This window comes from Nicotiana sylvestris, chromosome 7 (assembly GCF_000393655.2).
Source record: "Nicotiana sylvestris chromosome 7, ASM39365v2, whole genome shotgun sequence".
Classification (NCBI taxonomy): domain Eukaryota; kingdom Viridiplantae; phylum Streptophyta; class Magnoliopsida; order Solanales; family Solanaceae; genus Nicotiana; species Nicotiana sylvestris.
Window position 1 is genome coordinate 58,151,879 of NC_091063.1, and position 12,273 is coordinate 58,164,151.

General features: G+C 42.1%; 1 protein-coding gene across 1 annotated transcript; it reads left to right on the forward strand.

Annotated features, from left to right (window-relative positions):
• Positions 1–2,296: 2,296 nt before the first annotated feature.
• Positions 2,297–2,812, forward strand: LOC138873187 (uncharacterized). The gene has a single exon (XM_070151629.1). The coding sequence runs from the start codon at positions 2,297–2,299 to the stop codon at positions 2,810–2,812; it is 516 nt and encodes a 171-aa protein (XP_070007730.1).
• The last annotated feature ends 9,461 nt before the right edge of the window (positions 2,813–12,273 follow it).

The following is a 12,273-nucleotide window of genomic DNA, read 5'->3' on the forward strand; positions in this document are numbered from 1 at the left end:
TGATATTATTTGAACTGTATATAAACTTCTACGAAACCCTTCTCTTCTCATCTTCGGGGATGTGCTCGCTGGTCGAGACTCTCTATTCTGTTAGTGTCATACCTTGAAATAAGAAAGAGGCTCGGACAAGTTACTAAGCCGGATGGCCTTTTGGTTCCTGGTACGTAGCCCTCTCCTCGGCTCGAGTTGTCTGCTCAGGTACACAGTCTAGAACACATACCCAGGTTTTGAACCTAGAATAACTCAATTTCATACCGTATCCCTAGTAGGAACGTTTGTTTGCATCATGTGTATTTGACTTTGGAGACTCAACACAGGAGTTGGGTATGTCTAGGACATGTGTATCTTACTTGATACTTGTGCATTCATTTGCTTCGGATTTGCATGTTGACCAGCTCATAGAGGAAAAATTGAAAAGGAAAGTCAATGTGGGGATTGAGAGAGATAATTGTCTGTTTTTGAAAACCAATGTCCAAAATATACCGAAACTCTGCCGAAATCTTCAAAAAAAAAAGAGAAAATTTTTGTGTTTTTTTTTAAAAAAAAGAAAAAAAAGAGTTGGTTTTTGTTTTGTAAGAATTGCCCGAACTACGCCAGTTTGATTCTCACTAGATGTGGGATATGTAGACAACTCCCATCGGGTCCAACTTTCTTTTTGCAAAAAATGGCCCAAAAAAACCAAATTTTTTTTATTACTTTGTTGTAAATAAGTAAGGGGATGCCATTCTTGTCAAAATAGCCGAATGTCCCCAAAAGGACGCCAGAGGGCTGTTTTTGCAAGAACAACCGCCTTTGGTCTCTTTCTCAAATTTTTGGGCCGGTTAGCAAGCACAACCTTAAAATCTTCCCCCGGAAGTGCTGAAAGGCCGTATTTGTATAGCCGGGTTTTTACTTTGAAGGTCTGGAAAAAAGTGTCAGCTTTGAGTTTGAGTCAAAATGAATCATGATTTTTGCTTAATCAGCCTAATAAATGTGCAGAATGAGCATGAGTAAAAATTTGCCAATAACATTCATGAACAAGATCCCTTTGGAGTTGCATATGTGGTGGGATGATCTGGGTAAATTAGGGCAAGACAAGGTCAATCATTATTTGGGAGGTCTCACCAGGTTGTTGAAGATTAGGCCTAGAGGAGATATCATAAAGGCGTTGGTTACATTCTGGGACCCGGCCCACAACGTGTTTCATTTCTTAGATTTTGAACTCACCCCAACTTTGGAAGAAATAGCCGGATATATTGGGAGCGCTGAGCTTCCTCTGAGACACAAGTATCTGGTTGCTCCAAGAGTTGTCACTGTGCATAGATTTTTAGACTCCTTAAAGATAAGTAGGGGGGTCCACAACCCAGATTTGGCAGCTGGTTTTTCTACTCCGCAGTTCATATACTAGAGATACAGCCACATAGGAGGGTTTAACAATCCAGAAAACAAAATTTGTAGCAAGGGGAACCGCCTCAAATAGGAAGAACACAGGTGTTTTGCTTTTATGATGGTCTTCTTGGGACTTCTGGTGTTTCCTAGGAAAGATGGAAATATCGACATATGAATAGCTGGGGTTGTCAGCACTTTGCTTACTCAAGCCAAAAGCACCCTCGCACCCATGATAGTAGCTGAAATCTTCCATACTTTCACAGCCTGCAAAGCCGGAGGAGACTTTTTTGAGGGGTGAAACTTGTTGCTGTAGATGTGGATGATTGAACATCTATGCCATCGTCCTCAATTCCTGAGTTATGGGTCGATAGAGAAAACCTGCATAGAGGAATTTTATAGGAAGGTTGATGGGATCAACTTGCTAGAAGGGGTTATAAAATGGGTATCACATCTCCGTTCCATCAGTGCAAGTCAAATAGAGTGGACGTTTGGGTGGCTTCCCTTAGATGAGATCATATACATGCCAACTACCGGGCCTCATTTCCTTTTGATGGGACTTAGGAGTATCCAGCCTTATGCTACATACCGGGTTTTGAGACAATTAGGGAGATGTCAAATGGTTCCCAGGGATGAAGACATTAGTCGCCATTTGGTCGAGATTGGTCCCGATGGTCAGTTTCATGAAGCAGCAGTCCGCCAAATTTGGAGCGAATGTTAGTACTTGACGACGAACACTCGAGTGCGTGGTCTGTCCAGAGGTGAAGTTGCACCAGGATATCTTGCCTGGTATAAAAGGGAAGTTGAGTTTGGAAGGCCGGCCAAAAGACCCCATCTTCAAGAATTTGTCAGAGCATCACAAGAGTAATGGGATTGGCTGGCCAAAGAAAATGAGTATAGAGCCACCATAGGCAGGCTAGAAAAGCAAGTCATGGACCTTCAGTTTAAGAATGGTTTGCATGCCGCCACGGATGAATGCAAGAAAAAAAAGCTAACTCAGGAAAATGAAGCCCTCAAAGCCCAAATTCAGAAAATGAGAACGGCTGATAGAAACCCGGAAAGAAGCCGAGTGGATGAAAGGATTATAAGCAGTCTAAAAAAGAAAACCCTTGAGTGTCAAGATGACCTAGAAAAGTCTGAGGCCAACCTAGCCAAAGTTCGAGCACAATGGGCAAAGGAGGCGGGAGAGCTGGCAAAGTTTGTGCAACAAATGAAAAGAAAGTATGAAGGGACAATCAGCCTGAAGAGAAAAATGACTACCCTCGAGAATGAGGCAGCCAAGCAGGCCAAGGACTTTAAAGCTGATAGGGAACACTGCTATAATTTGGTGGCTCAGATGGAGGAAGAAATGCAACAGTTGCAAAATCAACATCTTCACGACACTCAGGTGTTAGAAGCCCGGAATCAACAGGTCGGGCATTTGCTTCAGGAAAAGGGTAGAATCTGAGAGCAGGTTAGAGCCATCGCCGACTACATTGTTGTGAAATGCCAAGCACGTGAGCATATGACTCTCACCACTTTCTTCGCGGCAGTGATGACGTTTGTCCGACAGATAATGAGTGACTTGGAGAGGCTTCAAAAGGATCTTGCATATAGGCCAGTGGCGAGACCGAATGATGTCCCGCGGGCCCCAGGAGCATTTGAGGCATTAATGTATTCGTGTTTTTTACTTGAGTCTATATTTTCTTTCTATTGGAGTCTGTCAGTTTGTTTTCGAGCCTGTATTTACTTTTGTTGAAGTATGTTAGTTTTTTTGTCTTTTCATCAGAGTCTGTTAGTTTCTTGTTGAGTGTGTTAGTTTTTGAGTCATTATAATCAAAGTATTTGCTTTTCTTTTTTGAAAATCCCAAAAATGTTTTGCTACTTATTTTTACACTTATACCCCAGAATTACGTTCGGTCTAATTCATGCGGGGTCATAATACGTAGACAATCTCCATAGGATTCGATCATAACCCAAAAGAAAAGAGAAAGAAAATAAGAAACCGTGAGAAAGAAACGATGGCAAAATAAGAGAGGGGAATGAGAGAATAAAAACAAAGAGAAGTCAAGCAAAGAAAGACATGATGAAAAAAAGAGAGAAAAAGGGAAGTTGCAAATGGAAATAAGGAAAAGTCGGGATGACACAAGCAATCGAGCAAATATATGATAGAAATAATTAATTACTTAGGTGCATTGCATTCCACAAATATGCGGTTACCAATCTGTTAAGCTGTAATCACTAACGAATTTGTTGTTGATATCAGAACTAAGGCAGTTGGTTAGTTTGTTGAGCATTTTGGCAACCCATCCATACAACACCAGCTCCAAAGGCGAATTGATCATGTCTAACCAAGAACTTGATGCAAGTGTCATCGATCCTTCAAGAGAGGTGGAAGAGTTGGATGTTAATTCGATGAAAGAAGAGATGTATAAGCTGAAACAGCAGATGACCGAAATATACCAGGCCTGGGAAAAAGGGCAACCACCACCAGCTTACCCCACCAACCCTGCCTTCATGCCGCCCCTGGCTCAGTCTTAGGATAATCCTACCACCGATTCATCCACGAGTTTTCCCATTTACCAACACTACTAGAGCACAACTTCCCAAACACCACCAGCTCCACCACCCAAACCAGTTCCATACCCTTCTCTACCAGCCACTCTACAGATCCTCCAGCGAGCCTTTGTTCCAAGCTCATGATAACCAGTATTACCCCCTGGAGCCCACTTTCAAAGCTCCGGAACCCTATTCTTACACTCCTCATTTCGATCTTCCTATGGAAGCGGAGAAACCGTCCAAAAATCCCGAATAGGAGGAGATATTCAAGAAAGTTAAAAGCTTAGAACAGTCATTTAGAGACACGCGGGGGTTGGGAGGTCAAGACCTATGTCTGTTTCCAGATGTGCAATTGCCGGCAGGGTTTAAGATGCCCAAGTTTGATTTGTACGATGGGCACGGTGATCCAATAGCACACTTGAGAGGGTTTTGTAGCAAAATGAGGGGAGCTGGAGGGAAAGATGAATTGCTAATTGCATATTTCAGTCAAAGTCTAAGTGGTTCAGCGTTGGAATAGTATACCCGGCGGGATCACGGAAGATGGTACACATGGGATGATCTAGCCCAAGTATTCGCTTGTCACTTCTAGTATAATCTTGAGATTGTCCCAGATCGTCTGTCTTTGACAAAGATTGAGAAAAGGCACAGTGATAGCTTTAGGGAGTATGGCTTTCGGTGGAGAAAACAGGTAGTGAGGTTTGACCCTCCAATGAAAGAAAGAGAAATGGTAGATTATTTTCTACAGGCCTTAAAACCTACTTATTACGGACATCTGGTATCAGCTATAGGCAAGTCCTTCAATGAAGTAGTAAAGATGGGCAGTATAGCAGAAGAAGGGCTCAAGTCGAACAAGATCATGAGCTATTCTGCTATTAAGGCAACCACTCAGGCCATTCAGGGTGGCACCAGAGGAATAATCGGAAAGAAAAAGAGAGAGGATGTGGCGACGATTGATTCAAGACCTTGGTTCGGACCCAGGGGCTCATCTCACCACTATAATCAGCCTCGACCCCACCACCAAACTTACCCCCATACCCCATATAATCCACCCCAACACTACTACCCACTACCAGACCATCATTTTTCTATCCACCACGCTTAAACATACAACCAACCCCCCACCCACGCACAATGGCATGCACCTATTCCACAAAACACTTACCCACCCCACGAGCCTACCAAACCCTCCTGGACCAGGTTTCCGGCCCAACCAAGCATTTAAGAGTGGGAGGTTGCAGAAAAAGAAAACCTTTACTCCATTGGGAGAGTCATATACCAGTTTATTCCACAGGCTAAGACAATTGTATATGCTAAGGCCGATCGAGTCAAAACTGCCAAATTCTCCCCCAATCTGGATTATTCTATAAGCTGCGAATATTGTTCTGGTACTCCGGGTCATGACACAGAGAAGTGATGGCACCTAAAAGGTGCTATCCAGGAGCTCATTGATACTAATAGAATTGAAGTTCAAGCTTTAGAGGCTCCCAATATCAACCGGAATCCGATGCCAACCCACCAGGAGACAAATATGATTGAAATAATGCATAAGGGAGGGGAGCCCAGGAAGCCTTCACAGACCGTCATGATGATTCAGCCCAGTGAGGTCAAGCCAATTGAACACTCAACAAGTGAAAGATCAGTGCTCAAGTCGAGCGAGAGGAACAGTGAAACATCTATGGTAGTTAAGAAGGTGTCTTCAAGTGATGTGGTAGAAAAACAAGAAAGGTTGAAAGTGGTTGTGCCAGGAGTGGCGAACAAACCTGTCGTAATCGTGGAGGGCACCCACGTAGATCATGTTATTATCAAGCCAGTAACCGAGTTACCGATAGTCAACAACAGGGCTATTCCGTGGAATTATGAACGGGTGACAGTGACTTACAAAGGAAAAGAAGTTAAAGAAGAAGTCTATGAAACTCAGGGTTTGACTCGTTCGGGGAGATGCTTTGCCCCCGAAGAGTTAAGAAAAGATAAGAACTCCAAAGATAACCCAGTGCTAGTGAAGAAAGCCGTAACTGAAGAAGAGGCAGAAGAATTTTTGAGAAAGATGAAGATGCAAGACTATTCTATCGTGGAACAATTGAAAAAGACGCCTGCTCAAATTTCACTGTTGTCATTGTTAATCCACTCAGATGAGCACCGTCGAGCCTTAATGAAAATCCTGAATGAGGCTCACGTTACCGATAAAATCTCAGTGAACCATCTAGAAAAGATAGCCAACACAATCTTTGAAGTGAACAGAGTCACTTTTTCTAATGATGAATTGCCTATAGAGGGTACTGAGCATAACGGAGCCTTTTACCTTATAATGAAATGTGAGAACTCCGTGGTTACCCGGGTATTGGTCGATAATGGTTCCAGTGCGAATATCTGCCCTCTCTCCACTCTGAGTAAGTTGAAAGTGGAAGATGAGAGGATTCATAAGAACAATATCAGTGTCCGGGGATTTGATGGAGGAGGCAAAGATTCAGTTGGGGATATAATGCTAGAGCTGAAGATAGGGCCAATTGAGTTCACAATGGAATTCCAGGTGCTGGATATAGCTGTTTCCTACAATCTGCCGTTAGGTCGACCGTGGATTCACGCCGCTAAAGCAGTCCCATCAACACTACACCAGGTGGTCAAATTTGAATGGGATAGACAGGAAATAGTTGTGCATGGCAAAAACAGTTTATACGCTCATAGCGATGCCATTGTAACATTCATTGAAGTGGAAAATGACAAGGGACCGTGGGTCTACCAGGTTTTTGACACGATGTTGGTAGAGAAAGTTCTAGAGGGGAAATACATTCCAAATCCGAAGATAACCGCCGCATCAGTCATGGTGGCCTATGAGATGTTGAAGAATGATTTTGTACTTGGTAAAGGTTTAGGCTCATCTTTGCAAGGCATCATACAGCTGGTGTCGCTTCCTGAAAACTTGGAAACATTTGGTCTGGGATTCAAGCCCACTGCCGCAGACATAAGAAGAGCCAGAAAGTTAAAATAGAGGGCATGGGTCCTTCCAAAGCTAGTCCCACATCTCTCCAGATCATTTGTCAAGTACGGTACCAGAAAACGACCGATAACAACAATTTCCAGTCCTATGATTGATCTTGATAAGGACTTAATTGAAAGATTTGAGAAGTTTTTCGACGGTTTGAACATGGTGGAAAGTAGTGAAGGTTCTAGCAACGCAGAAATTCAATTCGTCGGGCCAAAAGCAAAGCTTAATAATTGGAAAGCCACTCCTCTCCCCACTCGAAAGGAGTCTTGGTAGTTTATTTTGATTTTCCTTCAGTTTGTCTGGGTTATTCCAGGGTTGTAATTCAGATTTTTATCTTTCAGTCTATTTGAGTGTGCAAACCTTGTTATCTTTTATCATTCAATGAAATACAATTTCCCTTTCTTCATCATTCCTGATAGTTTCCCTTTTGTTTTTCTTTTCTTTTCTTTTCTGTACAGTTCTTTTTACGCTGGTTCTAATGATATGGCATGCATGAGGAATACTCAACCCAGTCTTAAAAATCAGTCTGATTCTTAAAAAATAATTCAAGAAGTAGAGTGTGATGACGAATCAGAATATGATGAGGAAAAGGCCTTTGAAGAAATTAGTAAGGAATTAAATCACTTCGAAAGAAAACCCAAACCCAACCTGAATGATACATAAGCCATCAATTTAGGGGACGCAGATAATATCAGAGAGACTAAAATAAGCATCCACCTTGAACCAAAGATCAGGGAAGAGATGATCAAAGCCCTGATTGAATACAAAGATATTTTTGCATGGTCATACGAAGACATGCCGCGTTTAAGCACTGATTTAGTGGTCCACAAGTTACCCACTGACCCGACATTCCCTCCCGTCAAGCAAAAATTGAGAAAGTTCAAAACTGATACGAGTATGAAGATTAAGGAAGAAATCACTAAGCAGTTGGACGCAAAGGTCATTCGGGTCACACGATATCCCGTTTGGTTAGCTAATGTTGTGCTAGTACCAAATAAGGGCGGCAATATCAGAGTATGCGTTGATTACCGCAATCTCAATAAAGCAAGTCCAAAGGATAATTTCCCACTACCCAACATCCACATTTTGATCGATAATTGCACCAAGCGTGAGATTGCGTCTTTTGTGGATTGCTATGCAGGGTATCATCAGATTTTAATGGATGAAGAAGATGCGGAAAAGACGGTATTCATCACGCCATGGGGAACTTATTGTTACAGAGTAATGCCATTTGGTTTGAAAAACACTGGGGCAACTTACATGAGAATCATAAAGTCGAAGCAGCAGGCCGACCACGTCGGAGATTTGAGGAAATTTTTCCAGAGGCTTCGCAGGTACAACCTTAAACTTAACCCTGCCAAGTGCGCATTTTGTGTTCCATCCGTAAAATTGTTGGGATTCATAGTCAGCCGTCGAGCCATTGAGTTGGACCCGTCAAATATCAAAGCTATCCAAGAATTGCCGCCTCCGAGGAACAAGACTGAGGTGATGAGTCTGTTAGGGAGGTTGAACTACATCAGCAGGTTTATTGCTCATCTCACAACAACTTGTGAGCCTATTTTCAAGTTGCTGAAGAAGGATGTTGCGGTCAAGTGGATTGATGTGTGTCAAGAAGCATTTGATAAGATAAAAGGATACTTGTCAAACCCACCTTTGCTTGTTCCACTAGAACCAAGGAGACCTTTGATTCTTTACTTGATAGTCCTGGAAAATTCATTTGGTTGTGTATTGGGTCAGCATGACATCACTGGCAGGAAAGAACAGGCCATCTACTATCTTACCAAGAAATTCACGGCTTATGAGGTTAAGTACACTCACTTGGAAAGGACATGTTGCACCCTAACTTAGGTAGCACAAAAATTGAACATTATTTGTCATCCTACACTACTTACCTCATTTCGCGCTTAGATCCGTTGAATTATATCTTTCAAAAGCCTATGCCCATAGGAAGACTTGCGAAGTGGCATATTTTGCTCTCAGAGTTTGACATCATCTATGTGACTCGGACCGCGATGAAAGCCCGAGCATTGGCCAATCATTTGGCCAAGAACCCGGTCGATGAAGAGTACGATCCATTGAGAACTTATTTTCCCGATGAAGAGGTGATGCATATCGACAAACTGGAGCAGCTTGAAAAACTAGGTTGGAAACTTTTCTTTGATGGGGCTGCCAACATAAAAGGAGTTGGAATAGGGCTGTGCTTATTTCTAAAACAGGGCATCTATATCTTGTTATGGCTCAGCTTCATTTTTATTGTACCAACAATATGGCTGAGTACAAAGCATGCATTTTGGGTTTAAGGCTAGCTGCAGACAAGGATGTCCAGGTAGTCTTGGTCTTGGGAGACTCGGATCTTCTGGTACATCAAATTCAAGGAGAATGGGAAACACGAGATTTGAATCTCATACCATACCGACAATGTTTGAATGATCTTTGTCAACGGTTTCGATCAGTGGAGTTCAAGCATATTCCAAGGGTCCATAATGAGGCAGCCGATGTCTACCTTGGCATCAATGTTGCACCATCCGGACAAAGCTTATGTCGATCCTCTACATATTCAAGTCCGAGATCAGCATGCTTACTGTAACATGGTGGAAGAAGAACTTGATGGTGAACCGTGGTTCCATGATATCATGGAGTATATCAGAATGAGGGTATATCTGGTGCAAGCCATGAGGGATCAAAAGAGAACAATTTGACGGTTGGCAAGTGGATTTTTCTTCAGTGGAGGAGTTTTGTATAAAAGAACTCTAGATCTTGGATTGTTGAGATGAATAGATGCTAAACAAGCCACAACTGTCATGACCGAAGTACATTCTGGAGTCTGCGGACCGCATATGAGTGTATATGTGCTAACGAAGAAAATTCTCCGAGCAGGTTATTATTGGCTCACCATGGAGCGAGATTGTATCGGTTTTGTGCTCAAATGTCATCAATGCCAGGTACATGGAGATTTAATTCATTCTCCACTATCGGAATTGCACACAATGTCGACACCATGGCCCTTCGTTGCTTGGGGCATGGATGTCATTGGACCAACTGAACCAGCAACATCCAACGGGCAAAAGTTCATTCTGGTGGCCATTGATTATTTCACCAAGTGGGTTGAGGCTAAAACTCTCAAGTCTGTGACCAAGAAAGCAGTGGTCGATTTCGTTCACTCAAATATCATTTGTCGGTTTGGGATACCAAAGGTGATCGTCACAGATAATGGTGCTAATCTTAACAGTAACTTGATGAAAGATGTACGTCAATAATTTAAGATTACGCATCGCAATTCCACCCATATCACCCCAAGGGGAATGGAGCAGTCGAGACAGCTAACAAGAACATAAAAAAGATATTTCAAAAAATGGTGGAAGGTTCCAGGCAATGGCATGAAAAGTTACAATTCGCATTGTTGGGTTATCGCACTACTGTTCGCACTTCAGTGGGTGCAACTCCTTACTTGTTGGTATATAGAACTGAAGCAGTGATACCTGTGGAAGTTAAAATCCTGTCCCTTCGGATTGTTGCTGAGGCCGAGATTGAGGATGATGAGTGGGTCAAACCCGTTTAGAGCAGTTAAGTTTGATCGATGAGAAGATATTGGCAGTAGTGTGTCATGGGCAGTTATATCAAAAGAGAATGGCAAGAGCGTACATCAAAAAGGTGCGTCCCCGAAAGTTTGAAGTGGGTCAGCAAGTATTAAAGCGCATCCTTCCACACCAGGCCGAAGCGAAGGGCAAGTTCGCCCCAAATTGGCAAGGGCCGTTCATTGTAACAAGAGTGTTGTCCAATGGTGCTTTGTATCTAACAAATATCGAAGGCAAATCTGTAGACATGACTATCAATTCTGATGCAGTCAAGAGATATTATGTATGATTTCGTTGGTTCAATTGTTGATTGTTTGTACTTGGCATTGTTTCGAAGATTGAAATGACGAAGGCAATTTATTCTACTATCTAAACACTCTACCCTTTGTTTCCCCTTTTGAGCCTTATTTATTTTATTTCATACCCCTCTTTTGGAATCAATAACGAAAAAGAGACAAAAGAAAGAAAAGAAAAAGAAAGAAAAAAATAAGAAAAGAAGTGAAAAGAGAAAGTACAAGAAAACAAAGAAATTCAGGTGTGAACTACGTTTGACCTGATTCCTGTTAAGGATACGTATGCAGCCTCACGGCTCGATCATATCATATCAAAATAAAAATCAAAAATCCCCAAGAAAGAAACTGGGGTAGAAGTTGTGATTGTGGTAAGAGATCAGATTCCAAAAGTTGTAATTTTGACCCATTTAAGTTGCTTTGAGCCTTTTTGATACCCTTTTCTTTCCAAACATATCCAAAGAACCCACATTACCGTCCAAAGAAAGACCTCCCAATCAGTCTTCGAGAGATGCCAAGTCAAGCAAGTAAAGAGTATTCATATCAGGAGCAACACTCCGGTTTATGCAAGAGAAATCAAAAAATGAGAGAGTCTTATTGGTGAAAACCTTCGTGGGCACCATGAGGCAACGAAAGCTGAGAGAAAGTAAAAATGAGAAAGTCTTATTGGTGAAAATCTTCATAGGCACCATGAGGAGACAAGGAATTGAGGAATGAACAAATGAGAGAGGTTTGTTAGTGAAAACCCTTCAGGGCACTGCAAGCCGAACAAGGTCTGTAAGCTGGCGGAAAGTAAACATCGGGTTGCGGAGATCTTGGAGCACAAAGTAAAATAATTGGAAAAGTGATTGGTTAAACAGACTGGGTTGATTAATCCAAAATGCATACCATGATTATTGGTGCCAGTTACTCCACTCAGATAAGTTTCTTTTTCTCTCTCCAACAGTCATCCAAATTTGGATTTTCTTCTTTATTCTTAATTCTCAAAATCGTCGCATTTCATTGCTGTCAATTTTACTCCTCTAAAGATCTTCCAAGGTTAGCCTTGTTTCAACAAATAAGAAGGAATTTTAAAGTTTACTACCAGCTTCAAAATTGGACAAAGCAAAATGTGGCTAGGACATGCCAGAGATAGTGTGATGAAAAGTGGGACATAGAGTGTAAGCAAAAGTTAAATCGGTGAAATGGTTAATTAATGTCGCGAGAGATGCAGGGGTCAGAAATGAAAAACAACGGTTGGGGTGTAGAGCACTCAGATCATCTAGGGTCCTGGGGTTAAGGATCAATCAGAAGGTCAAACAATTCTCGACGCCAATTTCGGAATTTGTGTTGTAATTTGATTTCTTTTGTGTGGGCTTTGTGCCCTTAGCATATTTTGATGGTTTTGCACTGATTTTGGTTAGATTTGGAGCATCCGGAGGCCGATTCGAGAGGCAAAGGCATCACGAGCTAGAGATTGGACCGGATAGAGGTGAGTAACGATTGTAAATGTTGTCCTGAGGGTATGAAACCCTGGATTTCA